Source organism: Hemitrygon akajei, chromosome 1 (genome assembly GCF_048418815.1).
Source record: "Hemitrygon akajei chromosome 1, sHemAka1.3, whole genome shotgun sequence".
NCBI classification, from domain to species: Eukaryota; Metazoa; Chordata; class Chondrichthyes; order Myliobatiformes; family Dasyatidae; genus Hemitrygon; species Hemitrygon akajei.
This window is the reverse complement of record NC_133124.1, coordinates 180,181,472-180,208,948: the sequence shown is the minus strand read 5'-3', so window position 1 is coordinate 180,208,948 and position 27,477 is coordinate 180,181,472. Positions and strand designations below refer to the sequence as shown.

The 27,477-nt window shown below is 65.9% G+C and overlaps 1 protein-coding gene across 1 annotated transcript in view; it reads left to right on the top strand.

Moving 5' to 3' along the window:
* The first annotated feature begins 984 nt into the window (after positions 1-984).
* Positions 985-27,477, top strand: part of LOC140737808 (complement C1q tumor necrosis factor-related protein 3-like) — a 93,110-nt gene continuing 66,617 nt past the window's right edge. The window contains exons 1-2 of the mRNA XM_073064508.1: positions 985-1,106; positions 1,909-1,986. Of these exons, the coding sequence (XP_072920609.1) occupies positions 1,101-1,106; positions 1,909-1,986 (84 nt within the window). The 5' untranslated portion in view covers positions 985-1,100. The remainder of the gene's footprint in view (positions 1,107-1,908; positions 1,987-27,477) is intronic.

Sequence of the window (27,477 nt, the reverse complement as noted above, 5' to 3'; positions counted from 1 at the left end):
ATGCTGGCTTATTAAGCCATCGCCTTTTGAAGGTGTCTTTGATACCGGGAGGCTAATGCTGGCTGAGTTTGCAAATTTCTGCAGCTTTTTCCAATCCTGTGCAGTGGCCCTTCCATGTGCAACCTTATCAAAGGCCTTACTGAAGACCACATCTCCCTCCCTGTTCCCGACCTTCTTGGTTAGATAGATAGATAGATAGATAGATACTTTATTCATCCCCATGGGGAAATTCAACTTTTTTCCAATGACCCATACACTTGTTGTAGTAAAACTAATTACATACAATACTTAACTCAGTAAGAAATATGATATGCATCTAAATCACTATCTCAAAAAGCATTAATAATAGCTTTTAAAAAGTTCTTAAGTCCTGGCGGTAGAATTGTAAAGCCTAATGGCATTGGGGAGTATTGACCTCTTCATCCTGTCTGAGGAGCATTGCATCGATAGAACCCTATCAAATTCATGAGACATGGTCTCCCACACACAGAGCTGAGCCGACTATCCCTAATCAACACTGGGTTTTTCCAAATGTTAGTATATCTATTCCTTGAGAATCACCTCTACTAACTTACCTACCATGACGTTATGCCTATAGTCTATAGTTCCCAGGGTTTTCTTTGTAGCCCTTCCCACACAAAGGCACAACAGTAACCAGGAGTTATTGAGTGGACCCAGAAGGGTTATACAGACAAGGATGTGGGGGCCAAAGAGGTTGACAGAGACAGAGAGAGGCATAGGGGCCAGATTCGTTACACGGACAGGGAGGGGTGTAGAAGCTGGAGGAGCTCACACAGAGGTTGGGAGGGGTGTAGGGACTGGAAGCAGTCGCAGAGATGGGAAGGAGTCTAGGGGCTGGATGGGATCACAGAGTCGGGGGGGGGGGCGGGTGTAGAGGTTGAATGGGTTGTGTATGTAATGTTTATCTGTCCTGGAATGTTAAATAACTTTCCTGTGGACTTTGGTCCGGTTTTGAAACTTTCCCCGATATCTGACTGCTGGCTTCCCACATTGGATCACAGACAGCGACCGTACTCCCAGGAGAGAGGAAACGAGACCTCACCTCAGTCACCAGAGACAGAGGATTGATTCGTTGGAGAATGAAGGTCCGATTAAGTCCTGGGAACCGGGTGGGGGGGGGGGGGTCACATTGGTTTTTTAAGTCTATGGATTCTCACTCCGTCCCGTCTCTGAGTATAGATCCATGGTGTGTACACTGTCACTGAAGAGCTGTAGAGTTTAGAATGAAGCAACGGCAAGTGAGGGAGTTTTACAGTGTGGGAGGGGTGGTGAGGGGGGAGACCCTCACTGTGGGAAGGGTGGTGAGGAGGGAGTTCTTGCTGTGGGAGGGGCATTGAGGAGGCAAACGCTCACTGTGGAAGGGGCGGTGAGAAGACAGTGCCAAGCTGTGGGAAGGGCAGGGCAGAGGGACTCCCCTGCTGTGGGAGGGGCATTGAGGAGGAAGTCCTCACTGTGGGAGGGGTGGTGAGGAGAGAGTGTCGCACTAGAAGCAGGGTACCCAGTGGGTTTCAGAAGAGTGAACCAAGATCCCAGTGGGTTTAAAGCGAGAAGGGAAACGGGGTCCTGGTGGGTTTAAAGGGAGTGGGAAACGGGGTCCCGGTGGGTTTAAAGCGAGTGGGAAACGGGGTCCCCGGGGGTTTAAAGCGAGTGGGAAACAGGGTTCAAGCGAGCTTAACAGGCATGCAGGAAGGTTGGGATTTCTGAATAGCTGGATCCGAATTGTCCTGTAATGGGGAAGTGATGGTTATGGGATACAGGGCAGTGCACTGTGTCGGTCAGTAGATGGAGAGGAGGGACTGTCAATGGACAAGGGAAGGTGTCCAGCCCTGAGGGCCACACCACTAAGTCTGGCCGTGCTGACGTTAACCATGGTGTTTATGTTCCCAGGGATTCTGGCTCTTCCTGCTTCCTTGCTGGCCCACCTTTGGGAATGCAGATTCCAATATCTGTTCACGATTCTCCGAGGTGAGTCCCTTCCTCCTCCGATCTGTGCATTCTTACCCCTATGGTTGCACTCGGTGGTTTCTAGCACGGGGGTGAAGGGTTGTTGTTAGTGCTCGAAGGTGATCACACACACAGATAGGCAGAATGGCCTGATTCTGTGCTCCACCCCTCGTCGCTGTGTCCTGATGCAATTTCCTCACTGACGCCTCCCACAGCGTTCCCTCCTCACCCACTTCCACAGCGTTCCCTCCTCACCCCCTCCCACAGCATTCCCTCCTCACCCCCCCCCCACAGCATTCCCCCCTCACCCCCCCCCACAGCATTCCCCCCTCACCCCCCCCACAGCATTCCCTCCTCACCACCACCCACAGCGTTCCCTCCTCACCCCCCTCCCACAGATCTCCTCCTCACCTCCCACCCACAGCGCTCCATCCTCACCCCCTCCCACAGCGTTCCCTCCTCACCCCCTCCCACAGCGCTCCCTCCTCACCCCCCTCCCACAGCATTCCCTCCTCACCCCCTCCCACAGCATTCCCTCCTCACCCCCCCCACAGCATTCCCTCCTCACCCCCCCCCACAGCATTCCCCCCTCACCCCCCCCACAGCATTCCCCCCTCACCCCCCCCACAGCATTCCCTCCTCACCACCACCCACAGCGTTCCCTCCTCACCACCACCCACAGCGTTCCCTCCTCACCTCCCACCCACAGCGCTCCCTCCTCACCACCCCCCACAGCGATCCTTCCTCACCACCGCCCACAGCGATCCCTCCTCAACGTCCCTCCCACAGCGATCCCTCCTCACCGCCCCCCCACAGCTCTCCCTCCTCACCGTCCCTCCCCACAGCGATCCCTCCTCACCACCCTCTCCCACAGCGATCCCTCCTCACCGCCCCTCCCACAGCGATCCCACCTCACCGTCCCTCCACACAGCGATCCCTCCTCACCGTCCCTCCCCACAGCGATCCCACCTCACTGTCCCTCCCATAGCGATCCCTCCTCACCACTCCTCCCACAGCATTCCCTCTTCACCACCCTCCCACAGCAATCCCACCTCACCGTCCCTCCCCACAGCGATCCCACCTCACCGTCCCTCCCACAGCGATCCCACCTCACCGTCCCTCCCCACAGCAATCCCTCCTCACCGTCCCTCCCACAGCGATCCCTCCTCACCGTCCCTCCAACAGCAATCTCTCCTCACCGTCCCTCCCACAGCGATCCCACCTCACCGTCCCTCCCACAGCGATCCCACCTCACCGTCCCTCCCCACAGCGATCCCTCCTCACTGTCCCTCCCCACAGCGATCCCTCCTCACCGTCCCTCCCACAGCGATCCCTCCTCACCGTCCCTCCCACAGCGATCCCACCTCACCGCCCCTCCCACAGCAATCCCTCCTCACCGCCCCTCCCACAGCGATCCCTCCTCACCGCCCCTCACACAGCGATCCCTCCTCACCGCCCCTCCCACAGCGATCCCTCCTCACCGTCCCTCCCACAGCTCTCCCTCCTCACCGTCCCTCCCACAGCGATCCCTCCTCTCCGTCCCTCCCACAGCGATCCCTCCTCACCGTCCCTCCTACAGCGATCCCACCTCACCGCCCCTCCACAGCAATCCCTCCGCACCGTCCCCTCCCACAGCTCTCCCTCCTCACCGTCCCTCCCACAGCGATCCCTCCTCACCGTCCCTCCCACAGCTCTCCCTCCTCACCGTCCCTCCCACAGCGATCCCACCTCACCGTCCCTCCCACAGCGATCCCACCTCACCGTCCCTCCCACAGCGATCCCTCCTCACCGTCCCTCCCACAGCAATCCCTCCTCACCGTCCCTCCCCACAGCGATCCCACCTCACCGTCCCTCCCACAGCGATCCCTCCTCACCGTCCCTCCCCACAGCGATCCCACCTCACCGTCCCTCCCCACAGCGATCCCACCTCACCGTCCCTCCCACAGCGATCCCTCCTCACCACCCCTCCCACAGCGATCCCTCCTCACCGTCCCTCCCCACAGCGATCCCACCTCACCGTCCCTCCCACAGCGATCCCTCCTCACCACCCCTCCCCACAGCGATCCCACCTCACCGCCCCCCACAGCGATCCCTCCTCACCACCCCTCCCACAGCGCTCCCTCCTCACCATCCCTCCCACAGCGATCCCTCCTCACCGTCCCTCCCCACAGCGATCCCACCTCACCGTCCCTCCCCACAGCGATCCCACCTCACCACCCCCTCCCACAGCGATCCCTCCTCACCACCCCTCCCCACAGCGATCCCACCTCACCACCCCTCCCACAGCGCTCCCTCCTCACCATCCCTCCCACAGCAATCCCACCTCACCGACCCCTCCCACAGCGATCCCTCCTCACCGTCCCTCCCACAGCAATCCCTCCTCACCGTCCCTCCCCACAGCAATCCCACCTCACCGTCCCTCACACAGCGATCCCTCCTCACCGTCCCTCCCACAGCGATCCCTCCTCACCGTCCCTCCCACAGCAATCCCTCCTCACCGTCCCTCCCCACAGCAATCCCACCTCACCGTCCCTCACACAGCGATCCCTCCTCACCGTCCCTCCCACAGCGATCCCTCCTCACCGTCCCTCCCACAGCAATCCCTCCTCACCATCCCTCCCACAGCAATCCCTCCTCACCATCCCTCCCACAGCAATCCCACCTCACCGTCCCTCCCACAGCAATCCCACCTCACCGACCCCTCCCACAGCGATCCCTCCTCACCGTCCCTCCCACAGCAATCCCTCCTCACCGTCCCTCCCCACAGCAATCCCACCTCACCGTCCCCCCCACAGCGATCCCTCCTCACCGTCCCCTCCCACAGCAATCCCTCCTCACCGTCCCTCCCAACATGCACTCCCTCCTCACCGCCCCTCCCACAGCTCTCCCTCCTCACCGTCCCCCCCACAGCGATCCCACCTCACCGTCCCTCCCCACAGCGATCCCTCCTCACCACCCCTCCCACAGCGATCCCTCCTCACCACCCCCACACAGCAATCCCTCCTCACCGTCCCTCCTACAGCGATCCCACCTCACCGTCCCTCCCCACAGCGATCCCTCCTCACCGTCCCTCCTACAGCGATCCCTCCTCACCTTCCCTCCCACAGCGATCCCTCCTCACCGTCCCTCCCACAGCTCTCCTTCCTCACCGTCCCTCCCACAGCGATCCCTCCTCACCGTCCCTCCCCACAGCGATCCCTCCTCACCGTCCCTCCCCACAGCAATCCCACCTCACCGTCCCTCACACAGCGATCCCTCCTCACCGTCCCTCCCACAGCAATCCCACCTCACCGTCCCTCCCACAGCGATCCCACCTCACCGTCCCTCCCCACAGCAATCCCTCCTCACCGTCCCTCCCCACAGCGATCCCACCTCACCGTCCCTCCCACAGCGATCCCACCTCACCACCCCTCCCACAGCAATCCCTCCTCACCGTTCCTCCCACAGCAATCCCTCCTCACCGTCCCTCCCACAGCGATCCCTCCTCACCGTCCCTCCCCACAGCGATCCCACCTCACCGTCCCTCCCACAGCGATCCCTCCTCACCGTCCCTCCCACAGCGATCCCTCCTCACCACACCTCCCACAGCGATCCCTCCTCACCGTCCCTCCCACAGCGATCCCTCCTCACCGTCCCTCCCACAGCGATCCCTCCTCACCACACCTCCCACAGCGATCCCTCCTCACCGTCCCTCCCACAGCGATCCCTCCTCACCGTCCCTCCCACAGCGATCCCTCCTCACCACCCCTCCCACAGCAATCCCTCCTCACCGTTCCTCCCACAGCAATCCCTCCTCACCGTCCCTCCCACAGCGATCCCTCCTCACCGTCCCTCCCCACAGCGATCCCACCTCACCGTCCCTCCCACAGCGATCCCTCCTCACCGTCCCTCCTACAGCGATCCCTCCTCACCTTCCCTCCCACAGCGATCCCTCCTCACCGTCCCTCCCACAGCGATCCCTCCTCACCACCCCTCCCCACAGCGATCCCACCTCACCGCCCCCCACAGCGATCCCTCCTCACCATCCCTCCCACAGCAATCCCTCCTCACCGTCCCTCCCACAGCGATCCCTCCTCACCGTCCCTCCCACAGCAATCCCACCTCACCGTCCCTCCCACAGCGATCCCTCCTCACCGTCCCTCCCACAGCGATCCCTCCTCACCGTCCCTCCCACAGCAATCCCACCTCACCGTCCCTCCCACAGCAATCCCTCCTCACCGTCCCTCCCACAGCGATCCCACCTCACCGCCCCCCACAGCGATCCCTCCTCACCGTCCCTCCCCACAGCAATCCCACCTCACCGTCCCTCCCCACAGCGATCCCACCTCACCGTCCCCCCCACAGCGATCCCTCCTCACCGTCCCCTCCCACAGCAATCCCTCCTCACCGTCCCTCCCACAGCTCTCCCTCCTCACCGTCCCTCCCACAGCGATCCCTCCTCACCGTCCCCCCCACAGCGATCCCACCTCACCGTCCCTCCCCACAGCGATCCCTCCTCACCACCCCTCCCACAGTGATCCCTCCTCACCACCCCCACACAGCAATCCCTCCTCACCGTCCCTCCTACAGCGATCCCACCTCACCGTCCCTCCCCACAGCGATCCCTCCTCACCGTCCCTCCTACAGCGATCCCTCCTCACCTTCCCTCCCACAGCGATCCCTCCACACCGTCCCTCCCACAGCTCTCCTTCCTCACCGTCCCTCCCACAGCGATCCCTCCTCACCGTCCCTCCCACAGCGATCCCACCTCACCGTCCCTCCCCACAGCGATCCCTCCTCACTGTCCCTCCCCACAGCGATCCCTCCTCACCGTCCCTCCCACAGCGATCCCTCCTCACCGTCCCTCCCACAGCGATCCCACCTCACCGCCCCTCCCACAGCAATCCCTCCTCACCGCCCCTCCCACAGCGATCCCTCCTCACCGCCCCTCACACAGCGATCCCTCCTCACCGCCCCTCCCACAGCGATCCCTCCTCACCGTCCCTCCCACAGCTCTCCCTCCTCACCGTCCCTCCCACAGCGATCCCTCCTCTCCGTCCCTCCCACAGCGATCCCTCCTCACCGTCCCTCCTACAGCGATCCCACCTCACCGCCCCTCCACAGCAATCCCTCCGCACCGTCCCCTCCCACAGCTCTCCCTCCTCACCGTCCCTCCCACAGCGATCCCTCCTCACCGTCCCTCCCACAGCTCTCCCTCCTCACCGTCCCTCCCACAGCGATCCCACCTCACCGTCCCTCCCACAGCGATCCCACCTCACCGTCCCTCCCACAGCGATCCCTCCTCACCGTCCCTCCCACAGCAATCCCTCCTCACCGTCCCTCCCCACAGCGATCCCACCTCACCGTCCCTCCCACAGCGATCCCTCCTCACCGTCCCTCCCCACAGCGATCCCACCTCACCGTCCCTCCCCACAGCGATCCCACCTCACCGTCCCTCCCACAGCGATCCCTCCTCACCACCCCTCCCACAGCGATCCCTCCTCACCGTCCCTCCCCACAGCGATCCCACCTCACCGTCCCTCCCACAGCGATCCCTCCTCACCACCCCTCCCCACAGCGATCCCACCTCACCGCCCCCCACAGCGATCCCTCCTCACCACCCCTCCCACAGCGCTCCCTCCTCACCATCCCTCCCACAGCGATCCCTCCTCACCGTCCCTCCCCACAGCGATCCCACCTCACCGTCCCTCCCCACAGCGATCCCACCTCACCACCCCCTCCCACAGCGATCCCTCCTCACCACCCCTCCCCACAGCGATCCCACCTCACCGCCCCCCACAGCGATCCCTCCTCACCACCCCTCCCACAGCGCTCCCTCCTCACCATCCCTCCCACTGCAATCCCACCTCACCGACCCCTCCCACAGCGATCCCTCCTCACCGTCCCTCCCACAGCAATCCCTCCTCACCGTCCCTCCCCACAGCAATCCCACCTCACCGTCCCCCCCACAGCAATCCCTCCTCACCATCCCTCCCACAGCAATCCCTCCTCACCATCCCTCCCACAGCAATCCCACCTCACCGTCCCTCCCACAGCAATCCCACCTCACCGACCCCTCCCACAGCGATCCCTCCTCACCGTCCCTCCCACAGCAATCCCTCCTCACCGTCCCTCCCCACAGCAATCCCACCTCACCGTCCCCCCCACAGCGATCCCTCCTCACCGTCCCCTCCCACAGCAATCCCTCCTCACCGTCCCTCCCAACATGCACTCCCTCCTCACCGCCCCTCCCACAGCTCTCCCTCCTCACCGTCCCCCCCACAGCGATCCCACCTCACCGTCCCTCCCCACAGCGATCCCTCCTCACCACCCCTCCCACAGCGATCCCTCCTCACCACCCCCACACAGCAATCCCTCCTCACCGTCCCTCCTACAGCGATCCCACCTCACCGTCCCTCCCCACAGCGATCCCTCCTCACCGTCCCTCCTACAGCGATCCCTCCTCACCTTCCCTCCCACAGCGATCCCTCCTCACCGTCCCTCCCACAGCTCTCCCTCCTCACCGTCCCTCCCCACAGCGATCCCTCCTCACCGTCCCTCCCCACAGCAATCCCACCTCACCGTCCCTCACACAGCGATCCCTCCTCACCGTCCCTCCCACAGCGATCCCACCTCACCGTCCCTCCCCACAGCGATCCCTCCTCACCGTCCCTCCCCACAGCGCTCCCTCCTCACCACCCCTCCCACAGCGATCCCACCTCACCGTCCCTCCCCACAGTGATCCCACCTCACCGTCCCTCCCACAGCGATCCCTCCTCACCGTCCCCCCCACAGCGATCCCACCTCACCGTCCCTCCCCACAGCGATCCCTCCTCACCACCCCTCCCACAGCGATCCCTCCTCACCACCCCCACACAGCAATCCCTCCTCACCGTCCCTCCTACAGCGATCCCACCTCACCGTCCCTCCCCACAGCGATCCCTCCTCACCGTCCCTCCTACAGCGATCCCTCCTCACCTTCCCTCCCACAGCGATCCCTCCTCACCGTCCCTCCCACAGCTCTCCTTCCTCACCGTCCCTCCCACAGCGATCCCTCCTCACCGTCCCTCCCCACAGCGATCCCTCCTCACCGTCCCTCCCCACAGCAATCCCACCTCACCGTCCCTCACACAGCGATCCCTCCTCACCGTCCCTCCCACAGCAATCCCACCTCACCGTCCCTCCCACAGCGATCCCACCTCACCGTCCCTCCCACAGCGATCCCTCCTCACCATCCCTCCCACAGCAATCCCTCCTCACCATCCCTCCCACAGCAATCCCTCCTCACCGTCCCTCCCACAGCAATCCCACCTCACCGTCCCTCCCCACAGCAATCCCACCTCACCGTCCCTCCCACAGCGATCCCACCTCACCGCCCCCCACAGCGATCCCTCCTCACCGTCCCTCCCCACAGCAATCCCACCTCACCGTCCCTCCCCACAGCGATCCCACCTCACCGTCCCTCCCACAGCTCTCCCTCCTCACTGCCCCACAGCACTCCCTCCTCACCGTCCCTCCCACAGCGATCCCTCCTCACCGTCCCCCCCACAGCGATCCCACCTCACCGTCCCTCCCCACAGCGATCCCTCCTCACCACCCCTCCCACAGTGATCCCTCCTCACCACCCCCACACAGCAATCCCTCCTCACCGTCCCTCCTACAGCGATCCCACCTCACCGTCCCTCCCCACAGCGATCCCTCCTCACCGTCCCTCCTACAGCGATCCCTCCTCACCTTCCCTCCCACAGCGATCCCTCCACACCGTCCCTCCCACAGCTCTCCTTCCTCACCGTCCCTCCCACAGCGATCCCTCCTCACCGTCCCTCCCCACAGCAATCCCACCTCACCGTCCCTCACACAGCGATCCCTCCTCACCGCCCCTCCCACAGCGATCCCTCCTCACCGCCCCTCCCACAGCAATCCCACCTCACCGTCCCTCCCACAGCATTCCCACCTCACCGTCCCTCCCACAGCAATCCCACCTCACCGTACCCTCCCACAGCGATCCCACCTCACCGTCCCTCACACAGCGATCCCTCCTCACCGCCCCTCCCACAGCAATCCCACCTCACCGTCCCTCCCACAGCAATCCCACCTCACCGTCCCTCCTACAGCAATCCCACCTCACCGTCCCTCCCACAGCGATCCCTCCTCACCGTCCCTCCCCACAGCAATCCCACCTCACCGTCCCTCCCACAGCGATCCCTCCTCACCACCCCTCCCACAGCAATCCCTCCTCACCGTCCCTCCCACAGCGATCCCACCTCACCGCCCCTCCACAGCAATCCCTCCGCACCGTCCCCTCCCACAGCAATCCCACCTCACCGTCCCTCCTACAGCAATCCCACCTCACCACCCCTCCCCACAGCGATCCCTCCTCACCGTCCCTCCCACAGCGATCCCTCCTCACCACCCCCTCCCACAGCAATCCCACCTCACCGTCCCTCCCACAGCGATCCCTCCTCAACGTCCCTCCCACAGCGATCCCTCCTCACCACCCCCTCCCACAGCAATCCCTCCTCACCGTCCCTCCCCACAGCGATCCCTCCTCACCGTCCCTCCCACAGCAATCCCTCCTCACCGTCCCCTCCCACAGCGATCCCTCCTCACCGTCCCCCCCACAGCTCTCCCTCCTCACCGTCCCTCCCACAGCTCTCCCTCCTCACCGTCCCTCCCACAGCGATCCCACCTCACCGTCCCTCCCACAGCGATCCCTCCTCACCGTCCCTCCCACAGCGATCCCACCTCACCGTCCCCTCCCACAGCAATCCCTCCTCACCGTCCCTCCCACAGCGATCCCACCTCACCGTCCCTCCCACAGCGATCCCACCTCACCGTCCCCCACCACAGCGATCCCTCCTCACCGTCCCTCCCACAGTGATCCCTCCTCACCGTCCCCCACCACAGCAATCCCTCCTCACCGTCCCTCCCACAGCGATCCCTCCTCACCGTCCCCCACCACAGCGATCCGTCCTCACCGTCCCTCCCACAGCGATCCCTCCTCACCGTCCCTCCCCACAGCGATCCCTCCTCACCGTCCCTCCCACAGCGATCCCTCCTCACCGTCCCTCCCCACAGCGTTCCCTCCTCACCGTCCCTCCCACAGCAATCCCTCCTCACCGTCCCTCCCACAGCTCTCCCTCCTCACCGTCCCTCCCACAGCGATCCCACCTCACCGTCCCTCCCCACAGCTCTCCTTCCTCACCGTCCCTCCCACAGCGATCCCTCCTCACCGTCCCTCCCCACAGCAATCCCTCCTCACCGTCCCTCCCACAGCGATCCCTCCTCACCGTCCCTCCCCACAGCGATCCCTCCTCACCGTCCCTCCCACAGCGATCCCACCTCACCGTCCCTCCCACAGCGATCCCTCCTCACCGCCCCTCCCACAGCAATCCCTCCTCACCGTCCCTCCCTACAGCAATCCCTCCTCACCGTCCCTCCCCACAGCGATCCCTCCTCACCGCTCCTCCCACAGCTCTCCCTCCTCACCGTCCCTCCCACAGCGATCCCTCCTCACCGTCCCTCCCACAGCGATCCCTCCTCACCGTCCCTCCCCACAGCAATCCCTCCTCACCGTCCCTCCCACAGCAATCCCTCCTCACCGTCCCTCCCACAGCTCTCCCTCCTCACCGTCCCCCCCACAGCTCTCCCTCCTCACCGTCCCTCCCACAGCTCTCCCTCCTCACCGTCCCTCCCACAGCGATCCCACCTCACCGTCCCTCCCACAGCGATCCCTCCTCACCGTCCCTCCCACAGCGATCCCACCTCACCGTCCCTCCCCACAGCGATCCCTCCTCACCACCCCTCCCCACAGCAATCCCTCCTCACCATCCCTCCCCACAGCGATCCCTCCTCAGCACCCCTTCCCACAGCGATCCCTCCTCACCGCCCCTCCCACAGCAATCCCTCCTCACCGCCCCTCCCACAGCAATCTCTCCTCACCGTCCCTCCCCACAGCGACCCCTCCTCACCGTCCCTCCCCACAGCGCTCCCACCTCACCACCCCTCCCACAGCGATCCCTCCTCACCGTCCCTCCCACAGCAATCCCTCCTCTCCGTCCCTCCCACAGCGATCCCACCTCACCGTCCCTCCCACAGCAATCCCTCCTCACCGTCCCTCCCCACAGCGATCCCTCCTCACCCCCTCTCCCACAGCAATCCCATCTCACCGCCCCTCCCACAGCGATCCCTCCTCACCGTCCCTCCCACAGCGATCCCTCCTCACCGTCCCTCCCACAGCGATCCCTCCTCACCGTCCTCCCCCCACAGCGATCCCTCCTCACCGCCCCTCCCACAGCGATCCCTCCTCACCGTCCCCTCCCACAGCGATCCCTCCTCACCACTCCTCCCCACAGCGATCCCTCCTCACCGTCCCGCCCACAGCGATCCCTCCTCACCACCCCCTCCCACAGCAATCCCACCTCACCGTCCCTCCCACAGCGATCCCTCCTCAACGTCCCTCCCACAGCGATCCCTCCTCACCACCCCCTCCCACAGCAATCCCTCCTCACCGTCCCTCCCCACAGCGATCCCACCTCACCGTCCCTCCCACAGCGATCCCTCCTCACCGTCCCTCCCCACAGCAATCCCTCCTCACCGTCCCTCCACACAGCGATCCCACCTCACCGTCCCTCCCACAGCAATCCCACCTCACCGTCCCTCCCAGAGCGATCCCACCTCACCGTCCCTCCCACAGCAATCCCTCCTCACCGTCCCTCCCACAGCGATCCCACCTCACCGTCCCCCACCACAGCGATCCCTCCTCACTGCCCCTCCCACAGCAATCCCTCCTCACCGTCCCTCCCCACAGCGATCCCACCTCACCGTCCCTCCCACAGCGATCCCTCCTCACCGTCCCTCCCACAGCGATCCCACCTCACCGTCCCTCCCCACAGCAATCCCTCCTCACCGTCCCTCCCACAGCGATCCCTCCTCACCGTCCCTCCCACAGCTCTCCTTCCTCACCGTCCCTCCCCACAGCAATCCCTCCTCACCGTCCCTCCCCACAGCGCTCCCTCCTCACCACCCCTCCCACAGCAATCCCTCCTCACCGTCCCTCCCACAGCAATCCCTCCTCACCCCCTCCCACAGTGCTCCCTCCTCACCGCCCCTCCCACAGCGATCCCTCCTCACCACCCCCTCCCACAGCATTCCCTCCTCACCGCCCCTCCCACAGCGATCCCTCCTCACCGCCCCTCCCACAGCGATCCCTCCTCACCACCCCCTCCCACAGCATTCCCTCCTCACCGCCCCTCCCACAGCGATCCCTCCTCACCGTCCCTCCCACAGCGATCCCTCCTCACCGCCCCTCCCACAGCGATCCCTCCTCACCGTCCCTCCCACAGCGATCCCACCTCACCGTCCCTCCCACAGCGATCCCTCCTCACCGTCCCTCCCCACAGCGATCCCTCCTCACCGTCCCTCCCACAGCGATCCCACCTCACCGTCCCTCCACAGCGATCCCTCCTCACCGTCCCTCCCACAGCAATCCCTCCTCACCCCCTCCCACAGCGCTCCCACCTCACCGTCCCTCCCACAGCGCTCCCACCTCACCGTCCCTCCCATAGCGATCCCTCCTCACCCCCTCCCACAGCGCTCCCACCTCACCGTCCCTCCCACAGCGATCCCTCCTCACCGTCCCTCCCCACAGCGATCCCTCCTCACCGTCCCTCCCACAGCGATCCCACCTCACCGTCCCTCCCCACAGCGATCCCTCCTCACCCCCTCCCACAGCGATCCCTCCTCACCGTCCCTCCCACAGCAATCCCTCCTCACCGTCCCCCACCACAGCGATCCCTCCTCACCGCCCCTCCCACAGCAATCCCTCCTCACCGTCCCTCCCGCAGCAATCCCTCCTCACTGCCCCTCCCACAGCGATCCCTCCTCACCGTCCCTCCCACAGCAATCCCTCCTCACCGCCCCTCCCACAGCAATCCCTCCTCACCGTCCCTCCCGCAGCAATCCCTCCTCACTGCCCCTCCCACAGCGATCCCACCTCACCGTCCCTCCCACAGCAATCCCTCCTCACCGTCCCTCCCACAGCAATCCCTCCTCACCGTCCCTCCCACAGCGATCCCTCCTCACCGTCCCTCCCCACAGCGATCCCTCCTCACCGTCCCTCCCACAGCAATCCCTCCTCACCGTCCCTCCCACAGCGATCCCACCTCACCGTCCCCCACCACAGCGATCCCTCCTCACCGCCCCTCCCACAGCAATCCCTCCTCACCGTCCCTCCCGCAGCAATCCCTCCTCACTGCCCCTCCCACAGCGATCCCTCCTCACCGTCCCCCACCACAACGATCCGTCCTCACCGTCCCTCCCCACAGCGATCCCACCTCACCGTCCCTCCCACAGCGATCCCTCCTCACCGTCCCTCCCACAGCGATCCCTCCTCACCGTCCCTCCCACAGCAATCCCTCCTCACCGTCCCTCCCACAGCGATCCCTCCTCACCGACCCCTCCCACAGCAATCCCTCCTCACCGTCCCTCCCACAGCGATCCCTCCTCACCGTCCCTCCCCACAGCAATCCCTCCTCACCGTCCCTCCCCACAGCGATCCCTCCTCACCGTCCCTCCCACAGCGATCCCTCCTCACCGTCCCTCCCACAGCGATCCCTCCTCACCGTCCCTCCCACAGCAATCCCTCCTCACCGTCCCTCCCACAGCGATCCCTCCTCACCATCCCTCCCCACAGCAATCCCTCCTCACCGTCCCTCCCCACAGCGATCCCTCCTCACCGTCCCTCCCACAGCGATCCCTCCTCACCGTCCCTCCCCACAGCGATCCCTCCTCACCGTCCCTCCCACAGCGATCCCTCCTCACCGTCCCTCCCCACAGCGATCCCTCCTCACCGTCCCTCCCACAGCGATCCCTCCTCACCGTCCCTCCCACAGCGATCCCTCCTCACCGTCCCTCCCCACAGCGATCCCTCCTCACCGTCCCTCCCACAGCGATCCCACCTCACTGCCCCTCCCACAGCGATCCCTCCTCACCGTCCCTCCCACAGCGATCCCACCTCACCGTCCCTCCCACAGTGATCCCTCCTCACCGTCCCTCCCCACAGCAATCCCTCCTCACCGTCCCTCCCACAGCAATCCCACCTCACCGTCCCTCCCACAGCGATCCCTCCTCACCGCCCCTCCCACAGCGATCCCTCCTCACCGTCCCTCCCACAGTGATCCCTCCTCAACGTCCCTCCCACAGCGATCCCTCCTCACCACCCCCTCCCACAGCGATCCCTCCTCACCGTCCCTCCCTACAGCAATCCCTCCTCACCGTCCCTCCCACAGCGATCCCTCCTCACCACCCCCTCCCACAGCAATCCCTCCTCACCGTCCCTCCCACAGTGATCCCTCCTCAACGTCCCTCCCACAGCGATCCCTCCTCACCACCCCCTCCCACAGCGATCCCTCCTCACCGTCCCTCCCACAGCTCTCCCTCCTCACCGTCCCTCCCACAGCAATCCCTCCTCACCGTCCCTCCCACAGCGATCCCTCCTCACCGTCCCTCCCCACAGCAATCCCTCCTCACCGTCCCTCCCACAGCAATCCCTCCTCACCGTCCCTCCCACAGCTCTCCCTCCTCACCGTCCCCCCCACAGCTCTCCCTCCTCACCGTCCCTCCCACAGCTCTCCCTCCTCACCGTCCCTCCCACAGCGATCCCACCTCACCGTCCCTCCCACAGCGATCCCTCCTCACCGTCCCTCCCACAGCGATCCCACCTCACCGTCCCTCCCACAGCGATCCCTCCTCACCGCCCCTCCCACAGCAATCCCTCCTCACCGCCCCTCCCACAGCAATCTCTCCTCACCGTCCCTCCCCACAGCGACCCCTCCTCACCGTCCCTCCCCACAGCGCTCCCACCTCACCACCCCTCCCACAGCGACCCCTCCTCACCGTCCCTCCCCACAGCGCTCCCACCTCACCACCCCTCCCACAGCAATCCCTCCTCACCGTCCCTCCCCACAGCGATCCCTCCTCACCGTCCCTCCCACAGCGATCCCTCCTCACCGTCCCTCCCACAGCAATCCCTCCTCTCCGTCCCTCCCACAGCGATCCCTCCTCACCGTCCCTCCCCACAGCGATCCCACCTCACCGTCCCTCCCACAGCGATCCCTCCTCACCGTCCCTCCCACAGCGATCCCTCCTCACCGTCCCTCCCACAGCAATCCCTCCTCTCCGTCCCTCCCACAGCGATCCCTCCTCACCGTCCCTCCCCACAGCGATCCCACCTCACCGTCCCTCCCACAGCAATCCCACCTCACCGTCCCTCCCACAGCGATCCCTCCTCACCGTCCCTCCCACAGCGATCCCTCCTCACCGTCCCCTCCCACAGCGATCCCTCCTCACCACTCCTCCCCACAGCGATCCCTCCTCACCGTCCCTCCCACAGCGATCCCTCCTCACCACCCCCTCCCACAGCAATCCCACCTCACCGTCCCTCCCACAGCGATCCCTCCTCAACGTCCCTCCCACAGCGATCCCACCTCACCGTCCCTCCCACAGCAATCCCTCCTCACCGTCCCTCCCCACAGCGATCCCTCCTCACCGTCCCTCCCCACAGCACTCCCTCCTCACCACCCCCTCCCACAGCAATCCCTCCTCACCGTCCCTCCCCACAGCGATCCCACCTCACCGTCCCTCCCACAGCGATCCCTCCTCACCGTCCCTCCCACAGCGATCCCTCCTCACCGTCCCTCCCCACAGCAATCCCTCCTCACCGCCCCTCCCACAGCAATCCCTCCTCACCGTCCCTCCCACAGCGATCCCACCTCACCGTCCCCCACCACAGCGATCCCTCCTCACTGCCCCTCCCACAGCAATCCCTCCTCACCGTCCCTCCCCACAGCGATCCCACCTCACCGTTCCTCCCACAGCAATCCCTCCTCACCGTCCCTCCCACAGCAATCCCTCCTCACCGTCCCTCCCACAGCGATCCCACCTCACCGTCCCCCACCACAGCGATCCCTCCTCACTGCCCCTCCCACAGCAATCCCTCCTCACCGTCCCTCCCACAGAAATCCCTCCTCACTGCCCCTCCCACAGCAATCCCTCCTCACCGTCCCTCCCACAGCGATCCCTCCTCACCGTCCCCCACCACAGCGATCCGTCCTCACCGTCCCTCCCCACAGCGATCCGTCCTCACCGTCCCTCCCACAGCGATCCCTCCTCACCGTCCCTCCCCACAGCAATCCCTCCTCACCGTCCCTCCCCACAGCGATCCCTCCTCACCGTCCCTCCCACAGCGATCCCTCCTCACCGTCCCTCCTACAGCGATCCCTCCTCACCGTCCTCCCCCCACAGCGATCCCTCCTCACCGCCCCTCCCACAGCAATCCCTCCTCACCGCCCCTCCCACAGCGATCCCTCCTCACCGTCCCTCCCCACAGCAATCCCTCCTCACCGTCCCTCCCACAGCAATCCCTCCTCACCGTCCCCCCCACAGCTCTCCCTCCTCACCGTCCCTCCCACAGCGATCCCACCTCATCGTCCCTCCCACAGCGATCCCTCCTCACCGTCCCTCCCACAGCGATCCCACCTCACCGTCCCTCCCACAGCGATCCCTCCTCACCGTCCCCCACCACAGCGATCCCTCCTCACCGCCCCTCCCACAGCGATCCCTCCTCACCGCCCCTCCCACAGCGATCCCTCCTCACCGTCCCTCCCCACAGCGATCCCTCCTCACCGTCCCTCCCACAGCGATCCCTCCTCACCGTCCCTCCCCACAGCAATCCCTCCTCACCGCCCCTCCCACAGCGATCCCTCCTCACCGCCCCTCCCACAGCGATCCCTCCTCACCGCCCCTCCCCACAGCGATCCCTCCTCACCGTCCCTCCCACAGCGATCCCTCCTCACCGCCCCTCCCACAGCGATCCCTCCTCACCGCCCCTCCCCACAGCGATCCCACCTCACCGTCCCTCCCCACAGCGATCCCTCCTCACCGTCCCTCCCACAGCAATCCCTCCTCACCGTCCCTCCCACAGCAATCCCTCCTCACCGTCCCTCCCACAGCGATCCCTCCTCACCGTACCTCCCCACAGCGATCCCTCCTCACCGTCCCTCCCCACAGCGATCCCCTCCTCACCCCCTCTCCCACAGCAATCCCATCTCACCGCCCCTCCCACAGCGATCCCTCCTCACCGTCCCTCCCCACAGCGATCCCTCCTCACCGTCCCTCCCACAGCGATCCCTCCTCACCGTCCCTCCCACAGCAATCCCTCCTCACCACCCCTCCCACAGCGATCCCTCCTCACCGTCCCCTCCCACAGCGATCCCTCCTCACCACTCCTCCCCACAGCGATCCCTCCTCACCGTCCCGCCCACAGCGATCCCTCCTCACCACCCCCTCCCACAGCAATCCCACCTCACCGTCCCTCCCACAGCGATCCCTCCTCAACGTCCCTCCCACAGCGATCCCTCCTCACCACCCCCTCCCACAGCAATCCCTCCTCACCGTCCCTCCCCACAGCGATCCCACCTCACCGTCCCTCCCACAGCGATCCCTCCTCACCGTCCCTCCCCACAGCAATCCCTCCTCACCGTCCCTCCACACAGCGATCCCACCTCACCGTCCCTCCCACAGCAATCCCACCTCACCGTCCCTCCCAGAGCGATCCCACCTCACCGTCCCTCCCACAGCAATCCCTCCTCACCGTCCCTCCCACAGCGATCCCACCTCACCGTCCCCCACCACAGCGATCCCTCCTCACTGCCCCTCCCACAGCAATCCCTCCTCACCGTCCCTCCCCACAGCGATCCCACCTCACCGTCCCTCCCACAGCGATCCCTCCTCACCGTCCCTCCCACAGCGATCCCACCTCACCGTCCCTCCCCACAGCAATCCCTCCTCACCGTCCCTCCCACAGCGATCCCTCCTCACCGTCCCTCCCACAGCTCTCCTTCCTCACCGTCCCTCCCCACAGCAATCCCTCCTCACCGTCCCTCCCCACAGCGCTCCCTCCTCACCACCCCTCCCACAGCAATCCCTCCTCACCGTCCCTCCCACAGCAATCCCTCCTCACCCCCTCCCACAGTGCTCCCTCCTCACCGCCCCTCCCACAGCGATCCCTCCTCACCACCCCCTCCCACAGCATTCCCTCCTCACCGCCCCTCCCACAGCGATCCCTCCTCACCGCCCCTCCCACAGCGATCCCTCCTCACCACCCCCTCCCACAGCATTCCCTCCTCACCGCCCCTCCCACAGCGATCCCTCCTCACCGTCCCTCCCACAGCGATCCCTCCTCACCGCCCCTCCCACAGCGATCCCTCCTCACCGTCCCTCCCACAGCGATCCCACCTCACCGTCCCTCCCACAGCGATCCCTCCTCACCGTCCCTCCCCACAGCGATCCCTCCTCACCGTCCCTCCCACAGCGATCCCACCTCACCGTCCCTCCACAGCGATCCCTCCTCACCGTCCCTCCCACAGCAATCCCTCCTCACCCCCTCCCACAGCGCTCCCACCTCACCGTCCCTCCCACAGCGCTCCCACCTCACCGTCCCTCCCATAGCGATCCCTCCTCACCCCCTCCCACAGCGCTCCCACCTCACCGTCCCTCCCACAGCGATCCCTCCTCACCGTCCCTCCCCACAGCGATCCCTCCTCACCGTCCCTCCCACAGCGATCCCACCTCACCGTCCCTCCCCACAGCGATCCCTCCTCACCCCCTCCCACAGCGATCCCTCCTCACCGTCCCTCCCACAGCAATCCCTCCTCACCGTCCCCCACCACAGCGATCCCTCCTCACCGCCCCTCCCACAGCAATCCCTCCTCACCGTCCCTCCCGCAGCAATCCCTCCTCACTGCCCCTCCCACAGCGATCCCTCCTCACCGTCCCTCCCACAGCAATCCCTCCTCACCGCCCCTCCCACAGCAATCCCTCCTCACCGTCCCTCCCGCAGCAATCCCTCCTCACTGCCCCTCCCACAGCGATCCCACCTCACCGTCCCTCCCACAGCAATCCCTCCTCACCGTCCCTCCCACAGCAATCCCTCCTCACCGTCCCTCCCACAGCGATCCCTCCTCACCGTCCCTCCCCACAGCGATCCCTCCTCACCGTCCCTCCCACAGCAATCCCTCCTCACCGTCCCTCCCACAGCGATCCCACCTCACCGTCCCCCACCACAGCGATCCCTCCTCACCGCCCCTCCCACAGCAATCCCTCCTCACCGTCCCTCCCGCAGCAATCCCTCCTCACTGCCCCTCCCACAGCGATCCCTCCTCACCGTCCCCCACCACAACGATCCGTCCTCACCGTCCCTCCCCACAGCGATCCCACCTCACCGTCCCTCCCACAGCGATCCCTCCTCACCGTCCCTCCCACAGCGATCCCTCCTCACCGTCCCTCCCACAGCGATCCCTCCTCACCGTCCCTCCCACAGCGATCCCTCCTCACCGACCCCTCCCACAGCAATCCCTCCTCACCGTCCCTCCCACAGCGATCCCTCCTCACCGTCCCTCCCCACAGCAATCCCTCCTCACCGTCCCTCCCCACAGCGATCCCTCCTCACCGTCCCTCCCACAGCGATCCCTCCTCACCGTCCCTCCCACAGCGATCCCTCCTCACCGTCCCTCCCACAGCAATCCCTCCTCACCGTCCCTCCCACAGCGATCCCTCCTCACCGTCCCTCCCCACAGCAATCCCTCCTCACCGTCCCTCCCCACAGCGATCCCTCCTCACCGTCCCTCCCACAGCGATCCCTCCTCACCGTCCCTCCCCACAGCGATCCCTCCTCACCGTCCCTCCCACAGCGATCCCTCCTCACCGTCCCTCCCCACAGCGATCCCTCCTCACCGTCCCTCCCACAGCGATCCCTCCTCACCGTCCCTCCCACAGCGATCCCTCCTCACCGTCCCTCCCCACAGCGATCCCTCCTCACCGTCCCTCCCACAGCGATCCCACCTCACTGCCCCTCCCACAGCGATCCCTCCTCACCGTCCCTCCCACAGCGATCCCACCTCACCGTCCCTCCCACAGTGATCCCTCCTCACCGTCCCTCCCCACAGCAATCCCTCCTCACCGTCCCTCCCACAGCAATCCCACCTCACCGTCCCTCCCACAGCGATCCCTCCTCACCGCCCCTCCCACAGCAATCCCTCCTCACCGTCCCTCCCACAGTGATCCCTCCTCAACGTCCCTCCCACAGCGATCCCTCCTCACCACCCCCTCCCACAGCGATCCCTCCTCACCGTCCCTCCCTACAGCAATCCCTCCTCACCGTCCCTCCCACAGCGATCCCTCCTCACCACCCCCTCCCACAGCAATCCCTCCTCACCGTCCCTCCCACAGTGATCCCTCCTCAACGTCCCTCCCACAGCGATCCCTCCTCACCACCCCCCTCCCACAGCGATCCCTCCTCACCGTCCCTCCCACAGCTCTCCCTCCTCACCGTCCCTCCCACAGCAATCCCTCCTCACCGTCCCTCCCACAGCGATCCCTCCTCACCGTCCCTCCCCACAGCAATCCCTCCTCACCGTCCCTCCCACAGCAATCCCTCCTCACCGTCCCTCCCACAGCTCTCCCTCCTCACCGTCCCCCCCACAGCTCTCCCTCCTCACCGTCCCTCCCACAGCGATCCCTCCTCACCGTCCCTCCCACAGCGATCCCTCCTCACCGTCCCTCCCACAGCGATCCCACCTCACCGTCCCTCCCACAGCGATCCCTCCTCACCGTCCCTCCCACAGCGATCCCACCTCACCGTCCCTCCCACAGCGATCCCTCCTCACCGCCCCTCCCACAGCAATCTCTCCTCACCGTCCCTCCCCACAGCGACCCCTCCTCACCGTCCCTCCCCACAGCGCTCCCACCTCACCACCCCTCCCACAGCGACCCCTCCTCACCGTCCCTCCCCACAGCGCTCCCACCTCACCACCCCTCCCACAGCAATCCCTCCTCACCGTCCCTCCCCACAGCGATCCCTCCTCACCGTCCCTCCCACAGCGATCCCTCCTCACCGTCCCTCCCACAGCAATCCCTCCTCTCCGTCCCTCCCACAGCGATCCCTCCTCACCGTCCCTCCCCACAGCGATCCCACCTCACCGTCCCTCCCACAGCGATCCCTCCTCACCGTCCCTCCCACTGCAATCCCTCCTCTCCGTCCCTCCCACAGCGATCCCTCCTCACCGTCCCTCCCCACAGCGATCCCACCTCACCGTCCCTCCCACAGCAATCCCACCTCACCGTCCCTCCCACAGCGATCCCTCCTCACCGTCCCTCCCACAGCGATCCCTCCTCACCGTCCCCTCCCACAGCGATCCCTCCTCACCACTCCTCCCCACAGCGATCCCTCCTCACCGTCCCTCCCACAGCGATCCCTCCTCACCACCCCCTCCCACAGCAATCCCACCTCACCGTCCCTCCCACAGCGATCCCTCCTCAACGTCCCTCCCACAGCGATCCCACCTCACCGTCCCTCCCACAGCAATCCCTCCTCACCGTCCCTCCCCACAGCGATCCCTCCTCACCGTCCCTCCCCACAGCACTCCCTCCTCACCACCCCCTCCCACAGCAATCCCTCCTCACCGTCCCTCCCCACAGCGATCCCACCTCACCGTCCCTCCCACAGCGATCCCTCCTCACCGTCCCTCCCACAGCGATCCCTCCTCACCGTCCCTCCCCACAGCAATCCCTCCTCACCGCCCCTCCCACAGCAATCCCTCCTCACCGTCCCTCCCACAGCGATCCCACCTCACCGTCCCCCACCACAGCGATCCCTCCTCACTGCCCCTCCCACAGCAATCCCTCCTCACCGTCCCTCCCCACAGCGATCCCACCTCACCGTTCCTCCCACAGCAATCCCTCCTCACCGTCCCTCCCACAGCAATCCCTCCTCACCGTCCCTCCCACAGCGATCCCACCTCACCGTCCCCCACCACAGCGATCCCTCCTCACTGCCCCTCCCACAGCAATCCCTCCTCACCGTCCCTCCCACAGAAATCCCTCCTCACTGCCCCTCCCACAGCAATCCCTCCTCACCGTCCCTCCCACAGCGATCCCTCCTCACCGTCCCCCACCACAGCGATCCGTCCTCACCGTCCCTCCCCACAGCGATCCGTCCTCACCGTCCCTCCCACAGCGATCCCTCCTCACCGTCCCTCCCCACAGCAATCCCTCCTCACCGTCCCTCCCCACAGCGATCCCTCCTCACCGTCCCTCCCACAGCGATCCCTCCTCACCGTCCCTCCTACAGCGATCCCTCCTCACCGTCCTCCCCCCACAGCGATCCCTCCTCACCGCCCCTCCCACAGCAATCCCTCCTCACCGCCCCTCCCACAGCGATCCCTCCTCACCGTCCCTCCCCACAGCAATCCCTCCTCACCGTCCCTCCCACAGCAATCCCTCCTCACCGTCCCCCCCACAGCTCTCCCTCCTCACCGTCCCTCCCACAGCGATCCCACCTCATCGTCCCTCCCACAGCGATCCCTCCTCACCGTCCCTCCCACAGCGATCCCACCTCACCGTCCCTCCCACAGCGATCCCTACTCACCACCCCTCCCACAGCATTCCCTCCTCACCGTCCCTCCCCACAGCGATCCCTCCTCACCACCCCTCCCACAGCGATCCCTCCTCACCGTCCCTCCACAGCGATCCCTCCTCACCGTCCCCCACCACAGCGATCCCTCCTCACCGCCCCTCCCACAGCGATCCCTCCTCACCGTCCCCTCCCACAGCGATCCCTCCTCACCGTCCCTCCCCACAGCGATCCCTCCTCACCGTCCCCCACCACAGCGATCCCTCCTCACCGTCCCTCCCCACAGCAATCCCTCCTCACCGCCCCTCCCACAGCGATCCCTCCTCACCGCCCCTCCCACAGCGATCCCTCCTCACCGCCCCTCCCCACAGCGATCCCTCCTCACCGTCCCTCCCACAGCGATCCCTCCTCACCGTCCCTCCCCACAGCGATCCCTCCTCACCGTCCCTCCCACAGCAATCCCTCCTCACCGTCCCTCCCACAGCAATCCCTCCTCACCGTCCCTCCCACAGCGATCCCTCCTCACCGTACCTCCCCACAGCGATCCCTCCTCACCGTCCCTCCCACAGCGATCCCACCTCACCGTCCCTCCCACAGCGATCCCTCCTCACCGTCCCTCCCCACAGCGATCCCTCCTCACCGTCCCTCCCACAGCAATCCCTCCTCACCGTCCCTCCCCACAGCGATCCCTCCTCACCGTCCCTCCCACAGCAATCCCACCTCACCGTACCTCCCCACAGCGATCCCTCCTCACCGTCCCTCCCACAGCGATCCCACCTCACCGTCCCTCCCACAGCGATCCCTCCTCACCGTACCTCCCCACAGCGATCCCTCCTCACCGTCCCTCCCCACAGCACTCCCTCCTCACCATCCCTCCCACAGCGATCCCACCTCACCGTCCCTCCCCACAGCTCTCCCTCCTCACCGTCCCTCCCCACTGCAATCCCACCTCACCGTCCCTCCACAGCGATCCCTCCTCACAGTCCCTCCCACAGCAATCCCTCCTCACCGTCCCTCCCACAGCGATCCCTCCTCACCGTCCCTCCCCACAGCAATCCCTCCTCACCGTCCCTCCCACAGCGATCCCTCCTCACCGTCCCTCCCCACAGCAATCCCTCCTCACCGTCCCTCCCACAGCGATCCCTCCTCACCGTCCCTCCCACAGCGATCCCTCCTCACTGCCCCTCCCACAGCGATCCCACCTCACCGTCCCTCCCCACAGCTCTCCCTCCTCACCGTCCCTCCCACAGTGATCCCTCCTCACCGTCCCCCCCACAGCGATCCCTCCTCACCGTCCCTCCCACAGCGATCCCACCTCACCGTCCCTCCCCACAGCTCTCCCTCCTCACCGTCCCTCCCACAGTGATCCCTCCTCACCGTCCCCCCCACAGCAATCCCTCCTCACCGTCCCTCCCACAGCGATCCCTCCTCACCGTCCCTCCCACAGCGATCCCTCCTCACCGTCCCTCCCACAGCGATCCCACCTCACCGTCCCTCCCACAGCAATCCCTCCTCACCGTCCCTCCCACAGCGATCCCACATCACCGTCCCTCCCCAGAGCAATCCCACCTCACCGTCCCTCCCACAGCGATCCCTCCTCACCGTCCCTCCCACAGCGATCCCTCCTCACCGCCCCTCCCTCAGCAATCCCATCTCACCGTCCCTCCCCACAGCGATCCCTCCTCACCGCCCCTCCCACAGCAATCCCTCCTCACCGTCCCTCCCACAGCGATCCCTCCTCACCGTCCCTCCCCACAGCAATCCCTCCTCACCGTCCCTCCCACAGCGATCCCTCCTCACCGTCCCTCCCCACAGCAATCCCTCCTCACCGTCCCTCCCACAGCGATCCCTCCTCACCGTCCCTCCCACAGCGATCCCTCCTCACTGCCCCTCCCACAGCGATCCCACCTCACCGTCCCTCCCCACAGCTCTCCCTCCTCACCGTCCCTCCCACAGTGATCCCTCCTCACCGTCCCCCCCACAGCGATCCCTCCTCACCGTCCCTCCCACAGCGATCCCACCTCACCGTCCCTCCCCACAGCTCTCCCTCCTCACCGTCCCTCCCACAGTGATCCCTCCTCACCGTCCCCCCCACAGCAATCCCTCCTCACCGTCCCTCCCACAGCGATCCCTCCTCACCGTCCCTCCCACAGCGATCCCTCCTCACCGTCCCTCCCACAGCGATCCCACCTCACCGTCCCTCCCACAGCAATCCCTCCTCACCGTCCCTCCCACAGCGATCCCACATCACCGTCCCTCCCCAGAGCAATCCCACCTCACCGTCCCTCCCACAGCGATCCCTCCTCACCGTCCCTCCCACAGCGATCCCTCCTCACCGCCCCTCCCTCAGCAATCCCATCTCACCGTCCCTCCCCACAGCGATCCCTCCTCACCGCCCCTCCCACAGCAATCCCTCCTCACCGTCCCTCCCACAGCGATCCCACATCACCGTCCCTCCCCAGAGCAATCCCACCTCACCGTCCCTCCCACAGCGATCCCACATCACCGTCCCTCCCCACAGCAATCCCACCTCACCGTCCCTCCCACAGCGATCCCTCCTCACCGTCCCTCCCACAGCGATCCCTCCTCACCACCCCCTCCCACAGCGATCCCTCCTCACCGTCCCCTCCCACAGCGATCCCACCTCACCGTCCCTCCCACAGCGATCCCACATCACCGTCCCTCCCCACAGCGATCCCTCCTCACCGTCCCTCCCACAGCGATCCCTCCTCACCGCCCCGCCCACAGCAATCCCTCCTCACCGTCCCTCCCACAGCGATCCCTCCTCACCGCCCCTCCCACAGCAATCCCTCCTCACCGTCCCTCCCACAGCGATCCCTCCTCACCGTCCCCTCCCACAGCGATCCCACATCACCGTCCCTCCCCACAGCGATCCCTCCTCACCGTCCCTCCCACAGCGATCCCACCTCACCGTCCCCTCCCACAGCAATCCCTCCTCACCGTCCCTCCCACAGCGATCCCTCCTCACCGTCCCTCCCACAGCAATCCCTCCTCACCGTCCCTCCCACAGCGATCCCTCCTCACCGCCCCTCCCACAGCAATCCCTCCTCACCGTCCCTCCCACAGCGATCCCTCCTCACCGCCCCTCCCACAGCAATCCCTCCTCACCGTCCCTCCCACAGCGATCCCTCCTCACCGTCCCCTCCCACAGCGATCCCACATCACCGTCCCTCCCCACAGCGATCCCTCCTCACCGTCCCTCCCACAGCGATCCCACCTCACCGTCCCCTCCCACAGCGATCCCTCCTCACCGTCCCTCCCACAGCGATCCCTCCTCACCGTCCCTCCCACAGCGATCCCACCTCACCGTCCCCTCCCACAGCAATCCCTCCTCACCGTCCCCTCCCACAGCGATCCCTCCTCACCGTCCCTCCCCACAGCGATCCCTCCTCACCGTCCCTCCCACAGCGATCCCATCTCACCGTCCCTCCCACAGCGATCCCTCCTCACCGTCCCCTCCCACAGCAATCCCTCCTCACCGTCCCTCCCACAGCAATCCCTCCTCACCGTCCCCCCCACAGCTCTCCCTCCTCACCGTCCCTCCCACAGCGATCCCACCTCATCGTCCCTCCCACAGCGATCCCTCCTCACCGTCCCTCCCACAGCGATCCCACCTCACCGTCCCTCCCACAGCGATCCCTCCTCACCGTCCCTCCCACAGTGATCCCTCCTCACCGTCCCCCCCACAGCGATCCCTCCTCACCGTCCCTCCCACAGCGATCCCACCTCACCGTCCCTCCCCACAGCTCTCCCTCCTCACCGTCCCTCCCACAGTGATCCCTCCTCACCGTCCCCCCCACAGCAATCCCTCCTCACCGTCCCTCCCACAGCGATCCCTCCTCACCGTCCCTCCCACAGCGATCCCTCCTCACCGTCCCTCCCCACAGCGATCCGTCCTCACCGTCCCTCCCACAGCGATCCCACCTCACCGTCCCTCCCACAGCGATCCGTCCTCACCGTCCCTCCCACAGCGATCCCTCCTCACCGTCCCTCCCACAGCGATCCCTCCTCACCGTCCCTCCCACAGCGATCCCTCCTCACCG